The sequence below is a fragment of the Papilio xuthus genome, unplaced genomic scaffold, assembly GCF_000836235.2.
Source record: "Papilio xuthus unplaced genomic scaffold, Pxut_1.1 DF826933.1, whole genome shotgun sequence".
NCBI classification, from domain to species: Eukaryota; Metazoa; Arthropoda; class Insecta; order Lepidoptera; family Papilionidae; genus Papilio; species Papilio xuthus.
In genome coordinates this window covers 6,354,423-6,379,835 of record NW_013531716.1, presented here as the reverse complement: position 1 = coordinate 6,379,835, position 25,413 = coordinate 6,354,423, and the positions used below count along the sequence as shown (strand labels likewise).

At 33.5% G+C, this 25,413-nt stretch overlaps 1 protein-coding gene across 1 annotated transcript; it reads left to right on the top strand.

Moving 5' to 3' along the window:
- Nucleotides 1-242: 242 nt before the first annotated feature.
- On the top strand, nucleotides 243-24,256 carry mspo (M-spondin). Its single transcript, XM_013318179.1, has 8 exons — nucleotides 243-465; nucleotides 14,326-14,571; nucleotides 19,844-20,043; nucleotides 21,952-22,056; nucleotides 22,357-22,536; nucleotides 22,826-23,046; nucleotides 23,421-23,605; nucleotides 23,703-24,256. The coding sequence occupies exons 2-8, from the start codon at nucleotides 14,391-14,393 to the stop codon at nucleotides 23,903-23,905; spliced, it is 1,275 nt and encodes a 424-aa protein (XP_013173633.1). The 5' UTR covers nucleotides 243-465; nucleotides 14,326-14,390; the 3' UTR covers nucleotides 23,906-24,256.
- Nucleotides 24,257-25,413: the final 1,157 nt, after the last annotated feature.

Here is a 25,413-nt window from a genome sequence, read left to right as displayed (position 1 = left end):
TATTATTACGAACCTGTACTCAATACGAAGCGCTCTGTTTGTGCAAACATAATCGAATATGAAACACAATATTTACAACTACCGCACGGCCACGAAAAAGCTCTCACGCACAACGCGTGTTATCCTATTACATGGCCAACAATAAACATCTAATTCTTTCCTGCGCACCTCCATGCACCTTCTTTTGTCTCGCTCATGCAAATACACATCTCTGTCCGGCTGTGTTCGGTTCGGGACCTCCTTATACCCTAGTTTATTCCGCGAGCTCGCGGTGATAGGACGCGTGCATCGCTCCTCATATTCATGAAAACGTGCGGCCCGGGAGTGTTTTTTTCAACCGGTATCTTAATGAAAAATTGATGAATAGGAACCTTTAACGATCTCTTTCGTAACTGTGTAGTGACTCGAATGAAATATTTGTAGGACTGTGAAAGGGTGGCGATGTTACGGGATGCTGTCGCTTTGGTAAGTGTAACATTACACCGATTACAGGTAGATATTTGCCTGAAAATTATCAGTACAGGTAGAGAAAACGATAATTGGGTCCGGAAGTAGAATTTATTATTTACAATTTTGAGTTGAATTTTACAGTAAATATTATTTGATTTATTGAAAAAAAATATTTAAGACATGGATTTTAAAAAAATCTATTTGTGTTTTCAATTTTAAAAACATTAAAATCTTTAAAGGTTTTTTTTTTCAACATTAAATTTTTTTCTTATTATAATTTAAACTTTGATCAGTACGGTTAGCAAATTTCGCACCATTTTAATAAAGTTAAATATTTTTTTTTAGAAGGAAATGATAGATAAAAACTTAAGACGTCTTGTTATATAGTTGAATAGATTAAGTGAATTTGAATGTATCTAATTACAAGTTTAAAATTTTATAAATAACAGCTGTTGATTGTAGCAAGGGTGTTTGACTATTAAATTTAAGTTATTACAAATTTGTAAACAGACTAGCGGACCCGACAGACGTTGTCCTGTCTACACGTCTTTAATTCGAATATTATTTAAAATTTGACACTGCGATGGTAACGCCGTCTGTCGGATCCAATGTATTATAAAACATACCAAAATCAACAACTACTAATAAATTAAAAATTAATTTAAAAAACATTGTCCAGCGGACAAAATTGTGAATCTAAACGATTCCCAGATCCCCTTGAACACACACAAAAAATTTCATCAAAATCGGTCCAGTCGTTTGAGAGAACTTCAGTGACATACACACTCACAGAACAATTATATATTATATACATAAAGATATTTTACCGATATCAACATAATGTGAAATTGGTTAAATCGTGTGTGTACATTTGATAAACTAATTATAATCTATACTATAATACAAAATTCTAAGTCTACAATTCAGCCCTAAACATTTTTATATTTTGTACATCGAATAGCTATTTAAATTTGTATTTTTTTTTATTTTACTATAACTTTGCTGTGAGTTACCATTGATAATGTTCTGTAATAGAAGATTGTAGTTCTACTTATTCACAAGATAATTAAACATGTTTTACCGCAAAAGATACAAGATAAGCCGTTTTCGTAAACTTTATTTTTATATTATTAATATAGTCAACATAATTCTGCTTAATATTTGTACGTCCACGTTTACGTAAAAAAGATTATATGATCTAAATCACACGTTAAAACCCTTTCGAAAGGTCAAATGCCTATTTACAAGGAATTATATTCAAAAGATACTTTAAGCGGTACGAATCGATTGATAAAACGTTTTTTCGGAAGTCAAAATCATTGGAAAAGGATGATTTTCTTGAATGGATAGGATTTTCGAACCCCTTCTATAAGCTTTATGAGTTTAAGAGGCAATTTCACATGTAAAAAGGAAAGTATTATATATTTTTAAATTTCTTTTCAAATATGGTTTAAGTTTATTTTAATGCTTTTTGTAAAACTTTGCAGTGATCAAATTCTTTTGCAGACCATACTTGCGATTTTTTTTGACATATTCTTCGTTTAGTTTCTAATTTAGAATATAAGAGTAGATATATATTCACGAGCCTCGATTTTAAATTCACGACGAGTCCACGACTGCTATTTGAATTTAAATTTTGATGCACTGTTGGGATTGAACTTCAATAATTAATTGACTATCGAATTAAAAATTTGTGAAGAGTTTTCACATTAAAAGTGTATACTAGATTTGGGACTTTAGCTATTTTAATATAATAAACTTCTTTAATTCAACGTTTTTTGGTCCAATACAAGCCACAGAGAGTTTCTTTCCTAATTAAATGACCACATCCAACGACTATTTTTAGTAAGTCAAAACAACCATTTAACTATCATTCATGTACCGAACGAGGTAAGCACGGGCGAATATTTTTGCAGGGTTTTGCTTTGGTTTAAATGTGTCCATCAGTTCTTTTACTAACATTTCTAAACATATACACAAGCCGCGCCCTGACACAGTCGTGTAATATCGTATAACGTCGTTCTAAGTGCTGCCATTGTTTAGGTGGTATCACTTACCATTAGGTAAATGCCCTGTATGACTTTTTACTATTCTACGAAACAGCAACTTTATTTTACATATAATTAAGGAAAAAGAACTTTTGTAACGTTCTATTAGCATTCGTAAGAAGTTAAACAATGACTCGTAAACAATATTAGCGAATGTAACACTAAATTTTCATTACCGCAAAATATATGCCTTTTATTTTTTTTTTCTTTGAGAATAAGCCGGACAAACTGACGAAGTCTAAAAGTAGCAACAGTAGTAGAAAGGTTGAGATCTGAAAGCGTGGTAAGAGCATGATAGGAAGAGAAAAGAACCGCATGTGGCAAAGATAACGTTAAGTGTGTGGAGAGGCAGACCTAGAAAGAGATGGATGGATTGTCTGAAACGTGACATCATTCAGAAGGGGGTGACAATATGATGACGGCAAAGGAGTGACTTGAAAGACGGAAACCTGGTGCGCCAATGCAAGTGGGACAAGAAGATAGTGATGATGAATAAGCAGGACAAATATAAGTTTTTGAGTTTGTTTTGGCAGTCAAATTTCACACTACACATCGAAAAAACTACACACAAAAATTAATCTGATGTTGCTAAAGTTATAAATGAATATCCTAAAAGTAATTTATAGTTGAATAAATCATGTAGAATAATATTAAAGATCTTGTTGGTATCTCTTGAGCTCTGTTGCGAACTATTACTGTTAACTAGGTCATCTATTTTCCACAATTATATTCTCGGTTACGTGACTACTAGATCGATATGTCTATAAATAAACAATAAACTGACTTATGCTTACTCGTAAGACGTAATTAGAATAGTGGTAGACCCAAATATGGATTCTTAATTACATTTAGATTAAAAGTCTAAATTGAAAAAAAATACTAAACTGATATAAAAACGGCTAAACACTCACGTATATTCCTCCGGTGAAGGCACCGACTAGTTTCAAGCCCATCGGGGGCCCTTTATCAGGATGAGTGGTACTGGTATTATTTCGGAATTTCTGGTATTATTCTGGAAAGTAGTCGAACGAAAGTAGACGAATATACATGAGTGTTTAGCCGTTTTTATATCAGTTTAGTATAATGTCTCACGAAAGTTTAAATAATTTAATTAAGAAAAAATAATAGAAACGTTAAAGTCACACATGACAGCCAGTATGATATTTTTTTTTTTTTCAGATATTTTCCGAAAATTGTGAATTAAATGTGTTTTACCATACTAACAATCTTACTAATATTATAAACGCAAATGTTTAGATTGGTGGAAGTGTGTTTCAATGCATCTCCAGTATGGCTCAACAGATTTCGAATGAAATTTGACATAAATTTAGAACATAGTCTGAAAGAATACACAAGCTAGTTAAATATTTTTTTCATTTCGTGCAAATGGAGGCGCGGGCGACAACTATAATATTATTACGTTATGTGAAAAAAAGGAATTATTTCGTAATTTATGAGATGCGCAATTAGTAAAATAATAAGCATAAAAATGCCTTAATCTTACTAATATTATAAAAGCGAATGTCCAAATGGATGGATATTTGTTTAAAGGTGTCTCCAGAACAGCTTAACGGATCTCTGATGAAATTTGGCATACGTATAAACTCAGTCTCCAGACAGAACACATAGGCCACTAATTATGTTTTTTTTTTTCAAATCCCGTGACGTAGTTTTCTGTATAATGGGATCACATTTAGAATGATCTGATTAGCGCAACAGCACAATAACTTTGCTATAGAATTGAAAGCCCGCATTGGTATCTTATAGGCTTAACTCTAGATAAAAACGAGTAGCAGTTTCGCAAGTTTTATATCCGTCACGACCGAGAGAAGCTATAAAGCGCTTCCCGTTGAAAATTGAAAGTGGCCTCGGCTGTAAAACTTGCGATGAATGAAGCACTCACAGATATCAATTTAGAAATTCGACGCTTACGATGCTATGAAAGTTTACGTTTTATTTTTAACATTAATTATTTTTAACATTGAGTCGTTATTGCTTTATCGTTTAGTGTTACTAAAATTATTATAGAGTGTAGTTTTTAATTACAATTTATTTCGGAGTAACTAAGCGTCAATAGCCTAATGGTTAAAGGTACGGATTTCCGATCACATGGTCGGGGGTTCGAGGATCCCACAATTCTCCTATTGTCGCAAACCATGTCCTAGGAGAAGCATAGAGCTTAGTTGGAATGGTACAAGAAATATTAGTAAATTACAAAAATCTGCTGATATTTTTATTTCTATTTAAAAAAAAAACTTCTAGACTTTCTAGACTTCAGAAAACTGCTCATTTTACAGTTCGCGATTAACTATTTTATCTCATCATTTGATTTTATATCCTAGAAATTGGATACAGATAGTTAAAACTTTATCTACTCAAGCGATTATATTCATTATCACGTATTTTACTTTTTTTACAGTAATTACTATTGTATAAATAAATATATCGTAACCTTATTGTGGGTACTAGTAACCCAGGGTCGGACTCAAACGCTGTAAATAATGTTAGGTGAATCGGAAACGAGGGTGATGGTGCGCTCCGTTGATTTACATCCTCCCCGCCTACGACTTATAAGAATAATTTTTTTCCGGCTCCATTTTTGTCTATCCCGTCCTCTGCCCGATTAACCACGACTTGGGGAGTTTTCACAAAGTCATTGCGAAATGACTATGCGAATCTAATACAAAATCGTTTATTTTGATAATTAATTGTTATACATAGGTTTGAAACAATCGATTTTGTTTATTAATTTTATTTAATTACACTCAAAAATATGTATCTTCAGTTACATTAACAAACAAGGGTCCGTTCATACAGACCGGGATGAAAAGCGGTGCAAATTTTTATCACAATTTTTATCTTTTACGCTTGTTCTTCATGAAAGACGCGCAAAGTAAATTTAAAACTTGTTTTAATTTTATAAGACTCAATTTTGTTTGCTATAAAAATTCTCACTGCTCCAGTCTGTATCATCGGACCGCATGTACCCTTGGGTTTCCACAGCCAAATCGCATGTACAAAAAAACAAGTGACGACGTAATACAGACGACAAAATATCAGACGAATTGAGAACCGCTTCCTTTTTTAAATCGTTTAAAAATGTTATTATCTTATCACGTTGAAATCCAAATAAAAAAAAAATCACACAATACGTCGGTCAATAAATCGAAAACTATATTGTTGCGTACAGCCTCCTATCTAGAAGCCATAGTTTTTCACAGTTTTTTGTCAATTTTTTATCGGCATTGGCTTCTGTGTATTTTGATGTACACTTTCACCGGAATAATAGTTGATTGAGCGCGTAAGTCGTGTTAAACATGAATCAATACCTTAAAAAAATGGGCAATGTTTTTTATTCAACTTATATTAAAAATAACTCATTTTTTTAGTTTCAATTTCGTTTCTATAATATTTAAATTACTCATATTATTACTGTTACATAGATTTATCTAAACAATAATAATTATACTACCTTTAGATGACAGGCTGAATAATAACAGTCCAATAAACGTAACAATTGATGTTCAGTCAATAAATCTGTAAACATTAATAAGTTGACGTGTGATTTTGTATCAATAGAAGGAAAACCACGACCCAAATCGTAATCTTTGACTTCTACTTCTTAAGATTAACACAGCATGTAAATTCATTTGTTTGCGAAGACTACAGTTAAAGTAAATTGTATACTCTATATTCAGTTCAAGGGACAAGCATTTTGCGATGTTATAAAGAGTGGACGTTATATGGAGTGAAGTGAAACGTATTATTTTTATATTCTTTAAGAACTTATGTTGACTAATAGATAGATTATAATTGTAACAAGGTAAACCAAACTAAGTAAAGCAGCTACGACGCTTTAAGGAGTGCGACGTTACATCGAGGGACGTTATAAGGAGTTTACACTTGTTTGATAAATATTGTCACCCTTTTCATTCTCTTTGACAAAATAGAGACTGCAATATGTATCAATATAAGTGTCATCCAGTCGAACTCTACGGCAATGTCCACTCTATAGCTGATTTATTGGAATCTCTATGCCCAAAACCAATATCCGTTGTTATAACTGTAGGTACATTGTTAACGGGGAATGACTGTCATCTGCCAAATATATTACGAAGCGCCATTCGACCGTCGACGTGCATTGACCTATTTCACGTCTATTTCTGCGCGTACCGGAATATCAAGCGGGCTTTAATGTTTACTTTGCTTTGATGATAACATCAAATTATCGATGCGTGAACTTTTTGATGAAAACTGTATTGACAGGTTTAACCGTGGCGAAGGAAAAAAATTATTGTGCAGAACTAATTTACGCTTCGTTGCTTTAAATTAAAGATGTGTGATGTTATGTAATTTTAATTATTCGAATCAGAGATGTTTTTAGTTCTGAAAAGCATGATCGAATGAAGTTCTAGAAAAGTTAGGGGAAAAATACCAAAGTAAAACATTCTTAAAGCCACCTTCTCGTTGTTAAATTAGAGTGGAGTGAAGTTGAAGAGGAGTAGGCAGAGACCACGGACTTGGAGTTAATAAGAACATTTTTGTTTTAATTATACATTGAATTATATAATAACTAGTTGTCACCCGCGAATTCGTTCGCACGGAAATAAAAAAAAACACATAGGCTACTTATTAAAGTTACACTTGTTACTTACATAGGCTATGTGTTCTTCCAGGCTATGCATGCAGACATTCTTGTTCCAATCATTTGCATATCTAATATTAGTAAGGTGTTGACTATAGGAAATAAATCATTCCATCAATCAACCTTAACCTTATTTGCTGTGTACCAATATACTCCCCTTTTCAAAAATCTTTTATGAATAAACGTTAGCTGGTAATTTAAAAGATATTTTAAAGATTGTTTCCACTTAATTCTTACCTCAATGTAGCGGTCGCATTAGCCTTGTCAACGGATTACCTCATCGAAGCGATGGCCAAATAAAGTGCACCCAAAAGCATAATCAGTGGTTCATCGCTCGCGGCGCGAGTGTGGCAGACGTCCAAGAATTTTATTCAATCACTTGATCTCCTTTCCACAAACTATATCCCACTTTTAGTATTTTAACGAGATCACCGGCCAAATAAAGACTTTTTTATTAAGGTTAATTTGAGTTTATCATTGGAAGTAGTTAGGGGAAATAAATGAACACTTTTTGCAATTTAGATCTAGTATTCTTTATTTACTTAAAGAAATTTATAAAAAAACATTTTGATGATTTATAAGAGTATGGCATTCTAACCCAATTAGAAAAGTGTTTAATGATATTACCACATTATCGATATGAAAGCGCAGTTCGCTGAAGGCAGAGTTTAAAAAAAAAACAGGAGATTTTACACTATAAGAAACAATATTTTTCATTGATCATGCGTCGTGATGCACGCGATCTATATTGTAACAAAAAATCCTGGTTTAAAACAAAATTGAAAAATGGATTTAAAAGTAGAAAATTAATTACAAATACGTCAATAGCCGATGATGATATCGCGAAACAATAAGCTAATCGAATTATAGCTCCTGCGGGAGAGAATGACGAAAAACAAAAGACAGGGAGGGATCGGAACGAGTCGCCGAGTTGTTTACAAGGGACCGGCGGGCGACGGCGACGGCCCCGTGTTTTATAGCCGGCCCGGGGATTGCGGTAAAGGTGGGAATAGATTATCGTTAAAATTTAAAGCCACGCCGACGCGATATTTTTGGCTTTGAACTTTTTTACAGCGTGAAAAAGTTTGCGCTTTCAAACAAAGGAAACATATAGCTGGAATAAACGTACACATTAATGAGAGTATTAGAAGACTATTTTTGGTGTACTTAGCATAATTTGTTAATACGATTCCTATTTTATATCTTTATTTTCAGACATTATAAGTGAGAATCATTTGGCGCTAATGACGTGCTTTCGTTACAAAGTCCAGTGTCAAAATGATTAGCGTGGGGACATAAACGTTGTCATTTTAGTAAGGCTACTGTTCCGCGAGTACACCGGCACAGTGTCAGATTTTCTTCCTCACATTATGGGTGTGTAATGGCTTCTATATGTCGAATTTCAATTACCTTTAGACGTAATATTGATTGAAAATCACATACTTCGCTATCTTACATACAATACCTTGTTAATGTATCAGTTTTTATTTTGAACAGATGCATAAGATGCACAGTTTTCATTTAATTGACCAACAAAATTTCCTTTAGTATAAGTTGACCAGCGTGGTGACTTTGGCCTAGTCAATCTGACTTGGGTAGGCTCCGAGCCCTAAGGCTATATCAGCTCACTATACGTCACCACTAATGGTGACGTATAGTGAGCTGATGATGATATGTCATATACTATATTATACGTATGTATGTATATATGTATACTAATATTATAAAGCGGAAGAGTTTTTTGTTTGTTTAAACACGCTAATCTCAGGAACTACTGGACTGATTTGAAAAATTCTTTTTTTGTTGGATAGTCCATTTAGAGGAAGGCTAAATAACATTACGCTGCGACCAATAGTTATTTTTAATTTCACGAGGACGGAGTCGTAGGCGATAGCTAGGCTCATATTATATAACAAATGATCACAAAACATATTTTAGTCTTCTTTTGTCAATTTGTATACAAAAGGCGATCTATGTCATTGAATTCATATAATGATGTTATCCTTGTACATAAATGTGAAATAAAATCGTCAAATATCCGACCTAAAGGCATATACTTATACGTCTAAGATTTTTGTCTCTCGGAGATTTTCGTTATTTTGAAAGGACAAACCTTTTGTTATATTTATTCTTTAGAAATGAAATGTTTTGAATACGACCCAATATAATGGTAACTCGTCTTTACATAAGCCATTGGCTTGTGACCGTTGGGATCTTGAAATGTCTATACAATGTTTACATTTATTGTTATTGTGAAAATGTATTCCTCTTTTTACATTTATTTCTTCATTTATCAAACGTATGTGATCGACTTTTATATGCAAGTATCACAAATTAAAAAATTAAAAGAACTAATTTGTTTTATAACAAGATAGACAGCTTTTTCCATATCTTTCTATTTTTACTGTGAATTTAAAGGCTTATTAAAAGCATTAAAATCAAACAACAAAACTAACGTCAATGTACCAATAGGTACATTAGAAAAACTATATGGGTAAACATGACAGAGGAAAAGTCTACAAATCTGTAAGAAATATCCATATTAATAAAATTAGAGTGTCTGTATGTAATACCAAATTTTATGTTCCTACATACCAAATTTTTCTTTTGTCTGTCTGCACATGTCCGTCGGCAAGACCGCGTTTGTTCCGGATAATCTCTGGAAGGACTGGACCGATTTTGATATATAGGCTTTTTTCTGTGCTGACGAAATCACGGGTGACCGCTAGCCTGATAATAAAATATCAATTTAAAATATAACTGGACAATGTAACCGAGAAAGTCTATATGGTAAATATGGATAATAAAACACTAAATACTAAGCTATACTTAGCAGCAGTGTATTTATATTGACGCAGTATGCCTTCCTAGAACAAGGCTGACATAAATTGCTTCGGGGACTCGCCCAATTAACGAGCTAGCTGTAGGTGGGTGAGCGTACAATCAATCAATAATTTCTTTATTGTACACAAATATAGAAACGAACCGATTGTTATTGAGGACAACGTAACTATCGATCGAATATTGTTAATAATTGGGTTCTTCAATAAGCATTTTTTTTCATCACACCTTCACCGGCACCGTGACCGGGCGCAGATGACGCTTAGTCTGAACCTCGTTTATGAGTAACAAGACTAGAAGGCTCCTTCAGGAGCCTCGGCTCGGGCTTGGATTCAAGAAGCGAGCATACTATTTCCTTAAAGGCCGACAACGCACAGTTCCTCTGGTGTTACAGATGTCCATGGCTGTCATTTGATAACCTCGGTGTTCCTTCCGCTAGAAAAATAATAATAATGCGAACATAATAAGAAAACTGTGAACAAGAATTTAAACAGAAAAAAATATTTAACGATAGTCTTAGTTATTCTATTTTATTTAGTTATTTAGTTTAGTTTATTTAGTTAGTCTTTCGATTTTTATTAATTACTTTATTTATCTTATTATCTTTGATAAACCTTTGGAGAAATAAAGATGTAGTATTTATTTAATTAACTCAATGAAGCTGTCAATGTTTTTCAATCAAAATAGCCACGTAACAACTTTTGCGTATTTAAATTATGGATGAGTAATTTTTAACAAATAATTGTTGAACAGAATACTTTTGTTTGCGGATCGTAATAAAACAGAGCAAAGTTTCAGCTTTTCAGGCGACCCTAATTAATCCCATAATGCCTCGCTGACATGAAATGGAAAAAACTACAGCCGACACTGGAATGCTTTAAAATAATTTGTCATTGTTATAATGATCCTGGGGTTTATTTAAGAACAAACAATTTAAACGATGTATTGTTATTCCTAATTTTGTTTTATATTCAACATTTTGTTACATAAATGTAGAGTGGTGACAATTGTTGCTGGAAACGTCGTAAATATTCAATTATTATCTAAATACTAGCTTTCGACAGCGACTCCGTCCGCGCGGAATTGAAAAAAGAAACATAATTAGTAGACTACGTCCAAACTATGCTCTATATGTAAGCCAAATTTCATCGAGATCCATTCAGCCGTTCTGGAGATACATTCAAACAAACATTTATCCATCCATCTAAACATTCGCATTTATAATATTAGTAAGAAGTAAATCTAAAAAATTAAATCGCAATTAAAACTCGCATAATTAAAATAAAGGGTCTTGACAGACATACGAACGACAAATTGATTTAAGACTATAAGGGTTCCGTTTTTTTCCTATGAGGTACCGAACCCTAAAAATATAGATTCTTTACATAGGCTAGTGAACTTTCAACTGCAAAGAATGTATAAAAAGTCAAAAGTAGAATAAACTTTGTTTCCGAATCTACGTTTAGATCAAACGAAGAATTTCTATTAGTTTAATTTATCAAATTAATTTTGAAAACGTACAACTTCTCGTTGTCGGGAGGAATTATTATGGCTGTCATAGTATGGCGTCCGTCCAGGATATTATTAAAGCGGGCATGTTAAATACATTAATAATCATAGTTGCTGTAGCATAGCAATGTTTTGATGTGGATACAAGACGCAAATAATACTAGAGTTATTATTTAGTACTATTTAATTTGTATTTTTATTCTGACGCCAAGAATAAGTTCATTGCTCTTCTCAATTTATATAACAGAAATATTTTATTTCGCTGTAATATTCAGAAAAAATCTTGATTTAAATTTACTAATTTTTAAATTATAACTTTCTTTTTGGTACAAAATGGAGTATCCAAAGTAATTTTATTTCGTATCATATTAACATTTCAAAAAGAAATTTGAACGCACGAAATACTCACAATTCTATTAACCACAATCGTCTTTGACATTCACAATGTGTTAAATCTGCTTTAGACGATTCAGCTTTATTATCTTTATTTGAAGATAACATTCAACCTTGAGAGGTCGAGCCTAAGGATTCTAGTCACGAGCCGTGCCACTCGCTGCAAATCCCTAAAGTAATTGAATGGTTCAGTTGTAAAGTGTATTGGGAGGCGATTGGCTATACAGCCGGTATAGTCCCCCGGCCGTACTATGCCGTACAAAAGTTTAACGGGTTACTTCAGTTAACAGTTTAGAGAAAATTGTCCCGTTCTGTAGTAATAAAGTTTATCGGATCGTTTATAGCAAAGTGTTTGACAATAGTTACATCGAGCGCATTAGTTTTGTTACGGACTGTACTGATGTTAATTAAAGATATCGTATAGTCAAGTATAATTAAACAATCAGTCGAACCTTGTACGTCTTCAGACGAACAATGAGAGAGTAAAATTAGTCTGTTACCTAATATCTAGATAGAAGTTTGCTAGACGGCCCAACAAATAGATCTTTTGGTGTAAATTAACAACAAGAATATGAAAGAACAAGATAGAACAACTTTAGTAGTTTTGACTCATAAAAAAAGGACATAGTAAATTCTAGCTGTAGTTTTTAATACTGAAAAATTAGAGCAACAGTGGTAGAGCCCGCTTTAACATCTTCGCACGAATCGGCCCGGCTCGCCCGGTGAAATACCACGACCACACAGAAGACAGGCGTGAAGTGGAAGCAATTCCGCGTTTCGTCTCATGAGTGTGCCTCCCGGAGGCCAAAATTAGTCCTCTTTCCCTTCCCACCCTTTTTCTTATATAAGGAAAGGATGGGAAGTGGAAGTGGACTTTCCGGATGAGAGGATACATGGAAAGGGAAAATATTTTCTTTCTGTGCATCCTCTCCTCCGTCGATTAAAGGTAGGCAACGCATATGCAATTGCGTATGTCTATGGGCAACGGTCACTTCGCTATTTCAGCGATTTCAGGTGGCCGCTCGCTCGTTTGCCACCTTGTAATATAAAAAAAGAGCTATCTGGCTGAAGACATCTTGTGCTAGAAATCAGGTCTTGATTACGAGAACCCTTTAAGTGTTGGGCAAGGATAGTCTTGGTAGCCTTTGATAATCTTGCAAAGGACATATTTTGGTTGAAAATGATTAATGAACTTGCGGACTTCTATCAAACGTGAAAGAACCTTCGGCATAAGTTTTAACAAGGAATATCTAATGCTCTAAGAATACAGAATTGGAAATCATATAATTGTAATGAAATTTTTAGGATTGTATTATAACAGATTGCTTTTAAAATAGTCAAGTCCTACGGATATTCCTGAACGTGTTAACTGACGACTGTTAGCACTTTCTTTTATAACGTGGATATTCTTTTAAAGAGCTAATTTATATTTATGGTAGCAATAAAAATTTTCCGCTTTAATTGCGAAACAAAAATATTTGTGTTCCGTCAGTTTAAAAGTTATGAATGGGTGAGGATTGGAGTCAATCTTTAGACTTTCACGTGAGGAGTCAATGACCTCATCTATTTCAGTCTCTTTGAGGTGAGATGTCGGTTAAATTAACGCGACGGATTGTTGACGCACATGTCTGGTAAAAAGTAGAATGTTGAATGTTTAAAAATAAACGTCTGCACACTTTATAATTAACCCTGTCTAGCCTGATCACACTAATTGCTGGAGGAAATTATTTTAAATCTCACATTTTTGGTACCAACATAAACCGTAAACTTTAATTTATGACCATCTTTTAAAATTTAAAATCGTGTTGTCCCTGGCGCGTAAAATGCTGTTATGCATGATCCAAATCATATGAATTTAGCTTAGTCTTTAGTGGTATTACTATTACTTATGCAACATCCAAACCTCATTCTTAGTTTCTTTAAACATGATAACTGCTTGGCGCACGATATAACCCCTATTCTGTCTGTCTTTCCCTCCAAGTATGACGTGGGAGCCTTCAAGAATAGATTGAATAGTCATTTACTATAATAAATTAATGCGTACCATCTTCCGACCATATCATCACTTTCATCAGGTAGGATCGTGGTCGAGTGTTAGCTTATCTATATATATAAAAGAAAGTAGTGTTACACTTTTTATAACTCGAGTACGGCTTTACCGATTTGGCTGAAAATTGGTGAGGAGGTAGCGTCGAGCTAGGAGACGGATATAGGATACTATTTATTCGTTTTTTTATATATTTTTTTGAATTTATGCCTTGAAGAGCTGTTTTTTATTTAACTAACTAATATTATAAATGCGAATGTTTAGATGGATGTGATATGAATGGATGGATGAGTGGGTTACACTTATAATATTAAGTTTTTTTATATATCCTCGCGGACGGAGTCGCGGGCGGCAGCTAGTTTATTATAAAAAAAATATCTTTTTTGTTTCAGATACAGCGAGAACGAATGAAATGATCGTCTATTTTATATAATGCTTGACAAGTAATACACCAAACATGTTGTTACAAACATTGTTGTTGCTGCCGCTATTGGCGGTTGCGGCGGCTGCGGAGGACGGGTGCAACCCTGACAAGATGACAGTCTACCGCATGGTCCTACACACTTACTGGACGAGAGAGAAATTCCCAAAGCACTACCCGGATTGGAGACCCCCGGCGCAGTGGTCGCGGATTTATGGTGAGTGGCTTAAAATAAATACAGACATAAAAATGTTGGAACTGAGAGATGTATCCAAAGATCATGAGTTTATATTCTATTTATCTGCTTGTTACCCATGACGCTCGAGTAGCCTCTTTCTACCATTTTCTTCAACTTCCATTCACTAAAATATCCTAAGCTAGTGGAAAATATTTTATGAATTATGTTTTATATTCATAAATGTTACACAGTTTCGATTAAAAAAATATATGAAAACACGAACGTCGTGTTGTCAACTCTTTAATTTCGTCTCTATTACTCCACTTGTAATATCATAACAAAACAAAAGAACGTAGCCACAAAAATACTTTATAAAACGACTACGTCAAAAGTCGCATAAATGTATCGTATAACACCAAAATTGTCCTCTTCAAGATTCCTTAATGCCTTCAATTTACAATTTTCCCTTTGACGTGGAGAGCGTATCTCGAATCCGGCTCCGTTCCACTCGCCGAATTTACAAAACAATGCCTAATCTCTTAAGACATCCCTTTGTACGTAAACGATAATGTTAAATTATTTTATTTACGCCGTTCTTTTGCCAAGAAATAAACGCCTTTATATTTTTCCAACCGAAATGGCTCCATTTGTTACTAAAAGTCGTATTTTTTATTTAACTTTATGTTTATGACGAACGAAAACGCTCTTATGGTCGTTTTAAGATAGTTTGAATTGTAAACAAATTAATTCATTTTAATGCTCTGAGTATATGAGAAGATACATCCATATGCATGAACAAGATATTTCCATATTGTTTGAACTACGAATATGTTTCTATAATAATATCATTTATTGAAGAACTTTAGACCACATTCACATGGGCGGTTTTTTAACGCGCGCTAAAAAAACGTTCAAATAGTATAAAAGCATTTGCATGCATCTGTCCATAAGACAGCGTTTTCAAAACACAACGTTTTTTTTTTATCGCGCAATGCATTTTGAGCACCGGGCGAACGGAACAATAGTGATTTTTCAAGAGTTTGTCGCTCGAGGAGCGTTAGCACCGAGTTTTAACGCGGCGTTAAAAAGCGCACGTATGAATCAGGCCTTACCAAATGAAATGTTAGTTCAACTATTACATTATATTATTCCAAATTAGTTCCGAGATAAAAGCAAAGGCTTCCTCCAAAGCTTCACATCTTTTTCTGTCCATATTATAAGATCCATTTACTACCATTTCATAAATCGTTTTGACAAACATCTTCCTGCATACTAAATATTAGCTTAAATCCCTAGCTTCCGTTTAAATAGAAGACATAAAATAGTGTTAAAATTTCTCAACTTTAATAACAAAATTACATTTGAAATAAATTATGGCTGAATACAGTTATAAAAACATGATATTGATGGGCAGTAAAATGTGCCCAAAATACTCGTAGCGTTATATTTTATCGATGTATAATATATTTTCCGTATGAATTGGTATCAGTTACAGAATCCCTTTTAGTCCGGCAGCTACGTGATGAAATTAAGATTTATTACACAAACACGCATGTCAGATATGGCTGCGCGTTTTCACTGTCGAAAACTTGTATAAAAACAAATGGTCTTCATTATTATTATCATCAAAAACTAGAGTTACTAATACGTGGTAACAGTGGTAGAGCCCGCTTTAACATCTTCGCACGAATCGTCCCGACTCGCCCGGTGAAATACCACGACCACACAGAAGACAGGCGTCAAGTGGAAACAATTCCGCGTTGATGAGTGTGCATCCCGGTGGCCTAATTAAGTCCTCTTTCCCTTCCCACCCTTTTTCTTATAAGGAAAGGAGGGGAAGTGGAAATGGTCTTTCCGGATGAGAGGTTGCGTAGAAAGGGAAAATATTTTCTTTCTGTGCATCCTCTCTTCCGTCGATTAAAGGTAGGCAACGCATATGCAATTGCGTATGTCTATGGGCAACGGTCACTTCGCTATTTCAGCGATTTCCGCTGGCCGCTCGCTCGTTTGCAACCTTATAAAATAAAAAAATAAAAGGTTAATGTAATTCAAGGTTATCTGTGGTTAAATAAATATAAAATTATTTGCTGTATCTTATTGAAAAAATATGGAAGTTAGTATTGATCCTTATGCATACGATAAATCGGAATAATATCAATTTCATTGTACTTAAAAAGAAAGATTAATATTCACTTCAAATTAATAATAAATAAGTCGTAATTATAAGATCGCAGTTTGCCGCTTTGAACGTTTTTTTTTAAATAAATGCAATTCTAGAAAAAAATGAAGCTCTAATCCAAAAATACATTAGTCATAGTATTATCTGTTATAACCGAAACTGGTCCTCGCGAATTGAAGTTGAGCCAAGACGTGTGACTCATCCATCGAACTCCCCTGACACATCTCTTGCACTGGCTCAATTACATTTCCGAGACTTTTATTTTCATTCTACTACCGTTGCTATGAGTAAATATGTGTATAATGATTCGTGTAAACAGAAATAGTACAGTCTACGTCCAGTCTCATACGATGTTACGCAAACAATAATAATTCAGTTATGTACTTACGCTTTCGTTTTAGAACTATCGTGTGCGTGTGTGAATGGCGTTATGCAATAAACCAATATTAATTTTACTTAAAATAAAAATTAAAAAAAAAAAAAACAATTTATGTGAAAAGTTTCATTAGGCGTTGGATGTTCATTTTCATTATATAACAATTCGGAACGAATTAAAAGACTAGATTACAAAACAAAAAACATGTATTACTTAGTTTGTATTGCGAAGGAAAGAGACTTCGTCCACAAGTATATTGATGACGTCATTACGTAGATTTCTTTACTGCTGTAGGGAATAAGAAATGGGAATACGTGTCGACTAACAAGTCTCATTAGTTTAAAGTGCGACTGTTAACAGCTAACATTCTTCTTAATATGATATACATGAAAGGGAATATGTTTAATGTGGATTACGATTACATATTGTCATCTCTTTCATTCTTGTTGATAAAACAGAGACAACAATATTGATGCATGGATGCATAATATCATACATACTTTTGAAAAACAAATGATACTCTTCATTTATTATATATATTTTTAAATTGACAACAACATACGTCACTTTGAAAGGCACATTATTATGTTATGGGATATTAAATAGTAAGTATACTGCGCCTAAAACGCGTTGTTCTTGTAACATAGCCAATTGGCAACGCATTGCATTATGATATTCAAACTTTATGGCGGCTCGTAATTAGCAGCGCACTTCGCAGGTGGGACCAATGTGGATGAAGGATAAGTGTATTCCGCCAAGAAAGCGCTTGTCGCAAATATATACGCTAGGCCCACTGTAAACAATATAATTTTTGAATGATGTGTTTAAAATCGAAGACCAAAGAAAATATGGATTGTATGGAAGATGATATGCGTAAAATGGGATTGAATTCAAATATGACAGCTGATAGATATGTATGGAGTAGTACATACATTGCCGACTGCGTAGAGATAATAACAGATTGATGATGATGTGTTTGAAATTTAGCAATTTTAAATGCACAGTGCGGAATATAAACGTTTATTTATGAAATTATTCAATACAAATTGCCATTAAGAGTGTTACTTTAAAATATTTATTGCATTTTAAGGGATTTCAACGTGATGTATTCTTCATTGTAAATAATCACTTTGTTTTAAAAATCGTATTCTTTTCTTAATCACTATTTATTTGGAACAAAAGTGGGCGGCAACAGATTAATGTCACACTAATCTTGAATTTCAAGAAATCGGTGTTAATTTTGAAAATAAATGGAAAACAAGTCACTCCGCCACATTATATTGTGTGCTATAAATCTTATGAGATTTTAACGTAACCAAAATGGCTTATCTGTCTCATTTTGCCATAGTTTTATAAGTTAAATAATAATAATAAGATCGTAGTAATACTTTTTTTCAATTTAGATATTTTTAACCTTTATTTTGACTTACAAATAACTTACTTTAAACTGAGTTTGGACGTATATAATTAAAATCATACACATATAGATGTTTATATCTAACTGTAAACGCCAAAATAGCAATTTCCCAATTCGTATATTCAAAATTTTCTCATGACGTAGACTGAGTAAATCGATCGAATCCCACTGAGCCGACCGTGGCTGTTAATCAACGGGATAGAGGAAACAACCGCGAACCTTTTCGACAACATTTGAGCTTCCACGCGATCCCTTCGCCAGCCTTGGGACCTGTTAAAATGATGAACACATGTTTTTCAAATGAGGGCCGGAGCGAAACAAACCTATCATATCACAAATGTACATTGTATTTTACTCTTTTTTCTTTGTACAATAATGTTAAGTTATTTTATTGGAAGAAAGGCTCCATGAACTTAGCCTAAGTTGAATATCTAATATCCTAGTAATGTGTGGGATAAAAAATCGTATTTTCTTTTTTCAAGTTATTTTTAGATGTAAAATTTAATCATAACAAATATTTCCATATTAAAATTTTATTAAAATAAAATAATAAGTTTCTTTATCCTAACTTTCTATTATAAAAGTTTTCGAACAAAATAAAAACGTTGGGTAGGACCCGCGACGGTATTTTTAATAAAAAAAAATCAAATAGCTCCGGGACTGTTACGAACATAAAATTTGTTGGAACTCTCAGATTAAAAAGTTTGCCAACGGGCAGATCTGTAAGAGCAACAAATTCTGTAATATTTCTCAAGGCTTATGTTTACAAAGCAATTTGCTACCCTTTTTTTGCGCCTTTCACAGTCCATCTGAGATTTAATATAACTTCATTAGAACTTGTGTTGAGAGTAAATCTTCATATCTTTTTATAGAACCACATTTTAAAGCTTTACATACAAAACTTTGTTAACTTCATAAACTTGTTTAAATGACTAAATAAAAAATACGACAATCATTCTTGTGCAATGACAAAGCAAACCAAGAGGTCTATTTAAATCGCAATCGTAATCATCGATGAATAGATCTAAAGTAATTCGTTAAAACAATAACTTTATTCAAAAGATTTTATGTAATTACTCCAACTAACTAGGGTCCTTCGATGGTCGCTAAAGAAGGCCCTTATTGTAAATTTAGTAATAGAAATATTTTATAAGGGTCTTACTTCAGTAACAATCGTAACAACAATTTCTAATTAATTTTTACGTGCGTGTATCATACTTAAAGTACTATGCTCAGGGTCCTTTAATTTCAAAATAGAGTCCCTTGTTTTAGTTACAAAAATCTACACAAAGGGACTTATTTAGTGACCATCGTATTAATGCCTAATTTCCTTGTACAGGTGTATCACACAATCGTCAGTACGTACTATTCCGTTTGGGACGTCGTGTGTCGCCGCCAGTCCGACAGTTCGCGGAGTCGGGTCACTCGGAAGGACTCAGCTCGGGCTCTGGTACAATGGATGTGTTTACTGCACCCGCTATATCACAAGGTGCGGGTCGCACAGAGGCGGAGTTCTTTGTCGATGGAAATCATTCCAGGGTAAGATTTTAACCTTTTTGTTTCATTAAAAAAAAGTAACGTCACAGTAATATTCATCAATTCTATTATTATAAGAACTTAGACTAGATTAGAAATTTGATTCTATCATTTTCATTGATTTCTCTTGGTTATGGATGTTGATATTACTTATTACGCTGGCATAGCGACTCAATGTAGGTCTTGGCCTCCGACACAAGAGATCGAGACAGAGAGAGATGTTAAAAAGTTAAAATATACTATTGAATATTTTCATATTTTATTACAATTTGACAACAAGAGTTGATAGATCAATCTTATAGCAACCCGTAGTACACTATAATTTTATAATTTAGTATGAGAAATCTTCTTTAAGGCCCTGCTTTAGTAACCCTTGAATTAAATTCGCAAACATAATAACAATATTTTCAATATTTATGACTCTAAACTTTCAATGTATGTATGTAATGTTACTATATGAAATGCAGATAACATAAATAAAATAAATTAAATGCACATCCTACACAACGATAACAGTATTCCGCGAATTCACGTTCAATGGCAGACACCAAGCTTTGATAATTTCACAATGATTGCGAGGCAACAATAAAACTAGTATTAAACAGAACAGATTTATTTCAACATTAATTAATGGCCACACAGAGCAAACAATTATCCGTCAGGCCATTCGAACGGATAAAAAAGCGACGCAGCCAATTCTAATTGAGTCTGTATAAGAGGGGCCGAAATTTATCGTGTTTACCATCAAAGTTACTTTATGGCCGGTTAGAATTAATTTTAATCAGTACTGTATTGCACTGGGCAACCGTTTATGTTCTTGTAAACTATTTGGGTTTATTTCTGATAGTCAATTGTTTTTTTTTTGTTTAACCAGTAACTAAATTAAATATATTTATTGCAATTTTTAGTTAGAATAAATAAGCGCGAATGACGTGCTTTCGGTACAAAGTCCAGTGTCAGAAAGACTTGTGAGGGTCCATAAATGTCGACATTTTAGTAAGGATAGTGTTGGGTCAATACACTGCCACATTTTCGGATTTTCTTCCTAACACAATAAAGAACAGATTTAAACAAAAACTTTAAAGTATAGTTATAGTACACTAAAGATGAATTAAATTAAAATAAAAAATTATAGAACAATAAAATTACACTATTTTTGTGTCTGTCTCTCCTGGACTAGATAAAACTATGTTTCAGGAGACAGCACCTTCTCTTATCTCTATTAAGAAAACTAAAAATATTATCTTTTATACAAAACACAATCCAATAAAGTTTAGTCTACAGCTAATAATATAAAAAGTTATAATAACTCAGCAATTTCTTGATATTTAAGGTAAAATTAAACCCTAGTTAGTAATAAACTTTTCTATCAAGTATAATCAACATAAAGTTGGATATAAAAAGGGACCATTTAGTTTATTCTCACTGATAAGAGATATAAAAGTGTTATTAAGATAAACGACGAAAGACAGTGAAGTACAAAATAGAGAGAACGCTACAAAGCCTTTGTTTTGAGACAAAGTTGTCTTAAGTGTGAGTGGTATAACTGCAAACGAAGATAAGACCCGGTATTCTTCTCTAGTCGGATATAACATTGTGTTTAAATCACAAAGGAAGTTTATATAGGCGAAACAATTTCCAACTCCACCGTATTCTGAATGTATTTCATTCGTACATAATATTCCATTGTGTTATTTGAAAATATAACAATGATTCAAATAGTACTATACAACAGTATCGTCTGTAAGAATAAGTTACACCTTATTAATATTAGTCGTTGAAAAAACGATGTATCTTCCATATGAGGTAGACCTCCAAGATTGACCAGCAATGATACTAGGCAAACATAAATAGTATTGAGAGTTAGGTGTATTACAGTTTCTCCATATCAATTTTCTATTTTTTTATCAGGTATCCGTGATGACAAAAATGATTCCGTCTCCAGACTGGTTCATAGGTGTGGACAGCTTTGATCTATGCGTTGACGGCAACTGGCTTGATAGCATTACTATTGAAGTAAGTACTTTATTAACATACTAGCTGTCGCCAGCGACACCGACAGCGGAATTTAAAAAAAACAACGTTCTACATCTGTACCAAATATCATCAAAATCCGTTGAGCAGTCATGGAGATACCTTCACAAAAACATCCAAACATACGCATAATATTAGTAAGATTGTTTTTGTATCATCAACGCTAGACAATAAATGAATTGATAAAAACATTTATATCCATGATGCATAAAAAATTAATTTAAATTAATTCTAACTTCTGTTTATTTCGTATATTATTTAATTTGATCATTGTTAACTCAGGTGGACCCCGTGGACGCGGGCACGGACAATGGCTTCACATTCACCGCCCCCAACTGGCCGACCGCGCCGCAGGGGGTCGCCTACCGCATCACATCAAAGTACCCCTCCCATCCCGCAGGCTCTTTCTTCTACCCCCATCTGAGAAGACTGCCCCCTATCGCTACCTTTCAATTCATTAAAGTAAGTAAAGTTTGTTTTGTATATTTCATTATTTCATATAACATTTATGAAATTAATTTTGAATGACTCTTTTCTGTCAATATTTCTATATTTGTTTTTAATTTCATTTTAATTAAAAGGACAATCATTGAATAACATATAATAGTGTTTAATAATTCTCCTTTTAAAAATTTATTATAGAATTTAATCCACAAATAAAATGTGGCACGTAACAAATCATTTAACAAACTTTTACTGAAATATGTTGTCAGAATTTTGTTCCTACGCTATATTTAAAATTCTTTAACAGCTACGAGAATACGAACTCTCAGAAGTGTTCCACCGAGAGAATGACGACCGAAAATACGATGTTCTACAATTAGACAAACACAACCACAACAACATTGATGTGTTGGACGGAAATAGGGCGCTCTCCATAGCCGAGGAAGTGGAGAGAGCTGAACAGGCGCCAAGGATATATTCTGAAGGCTCAATGACGACAGTCGACAGCGCTTATTCGTTTTATTCCCTGTAAGTGTAGTAATTTATTGTAATATTAACGTTACAGACAATTCAAACCCCTTACAACAACTTTGTTACATCCTTTTTAAGTCAAAGTTCCATATTATTTTAGATGTCGTTATGTGCATGTCTATGGGCAGTGATAGCTTCGCTGTTTTGGCAAATTCCGGTAGCCGGTTGCTTTTTGTACCATATAAAAATAAGAGCTCAAAGTCAATTTTAACTGAACAGACAAAAAACTGAACTATGTATATATCTTTGAACGAGTAAAATTAAACAAAAATTCACATTCCATACGCATCCTTTGGGTGTATAAAAAATCGTGTAAACCAAAACAATAAATTAAATGAACGCTGGACTCAGTTATCTAATTTTTCACACAGTACGAATACAACAGCGAGCACAACTGAAGAACCGCGTTCAGCCAATGAACTGCCAACATCGGGCCCGACGGCCAGCGAGCGGTCCGCGCTGCGCAGTCTAGCACGTCGATACCGCGCGCGCCGGCGACGCAAGCTGCGGGCTGACAACACGGATCCTGCCGAGAGGAGGAAGCGAAAAAGAGCTAGTAAGGAACACACTTGTTCACACACACACACACACACTGTTCTCAATAGCATTCATTTAACTGATAGAATGTGATTATAACCAATGACAAATTGCAGGACTTCTAGACTGCCGTGTATCAGACTGGGGCGAATGGAGTCCATGCCGCAGTGAAGGCGGTTGCGTTGGATCTGCGTTGCGGACGAGGCGTATCATCCGGAGGCAGCGACCTGGCGGGGCACCTTGCCCGCCAACCGCGCAGTCCCGCTGGTGCGCAACAAATTGTACGGCCCATGAAGACTGGCACAACAATCTCACATGAATCTAAAATCCCAATAATTTCTTTAAATCCTTCTTCTCGTATCTTCATGTCTTTTTTAAAACCAGCAGGGATTTTACTACGAAAATTTTGCAACTAAAATTCTTCGGAAGGAATCAAAAATCATTTTAGTAAAATTTCTTCTAGACCCGCTCTTTTTAAACAAGTTTCTTAGCGTCTGTCTGTCCGTCCAAAATTTTTCTTTTGATTCCATTCAATATTTATTCGACTTTTGAGTGTGAAATGATGTGTAAAATACTTTAGTAAGAGATGACTGTTGATGTTCAGGATAACAATTAAATTCGATTACTTGCTGCTGTAATTATAAAAGCTTCTTTCTATATTTCTCTTCTTTTACGTCGATAACAGTTTCTTAAATATTCATTCGGTTCTTTACCTCAACAGAACATATTTGTCAGAAATCAGAAAATCAAACTGATTTAATATTTGTCCTAAGCTGTTTCAATATTGACAATTCTTTTGTACCCACCTTAAATTAAGAAAATAGGTTAACTTTAGATTAGTTGCGTAAGATAGCGGGCGTACTAAAATTTATTTTTTCAATGCTAGATTTTTATTTATCAAAAATTCTGCTCTAGTACAAAAAATATCGTGTCTTATGAAAATGAATCAAAAAATTTTCACTTTAAATTCTCTTCCGAAGTTAGTTTTAAATTGTATGGTTATAGCTTGTCGAGGGACATGTCTGTAAATGTGACCATAACGTGTATTTAATACAGTATATGATAAGGATTAAATGTTCATCATTTTTTTTTCTTCTATCTCTCGATTAACCTCGTGAGGTTGGTCAATTATTAGTATATTACCTCAATAGTGAAATACATATCGCTTACTTAAGTACTTTGTGACAGTAATTCACAGTAGTAGTTGATTTAGAAAATGTTATTCAAATCCAAAGATGCAGCTTTTATTTTTAATACGATTAAGTGTATAAATAGGTTAGTTATAAGGTATTAAAATTAACTCGAATCTCTTGATGCTTTCTTGTAAATCAACATCTTTAGTTCGTTACAATTTAGAATTTTTACTTAAATATAGTGAGTAATAAAATCATTCGCCATTTAATGAAGGATTAATTAATTACAATTATATTAGAAACTAAATTTACCATTAATTTATAAAGTAATTCAGGTCACGGAAAGGTTACAAAAAGGCAAATTCTGCAAACCGTTACGGAAGGAAAAAAATATTAGTATAATTTTTAATCTCACCTGTTTACTAAAGTCATTGCCTTTTTAAAAAAAAACGAAAATATCTCAAGAGCGCATCTATTTCATAATAAAACCTTCTTGTAGGCGATTTTAAAAAGAAAATAAAACTTTATTCCAAATTTAAAAAAGTGCAGCCAAAATGTGGAATTAGAATAAACAATGAGTATTGTGTATTTTTTACAATGTAATATAATTGATTTCAATAAAAAATCTTAATAACAAAAACTATGACTTTGATTTTTATAATTTTATCTTATCTATTAAAAGTACAAATCACGT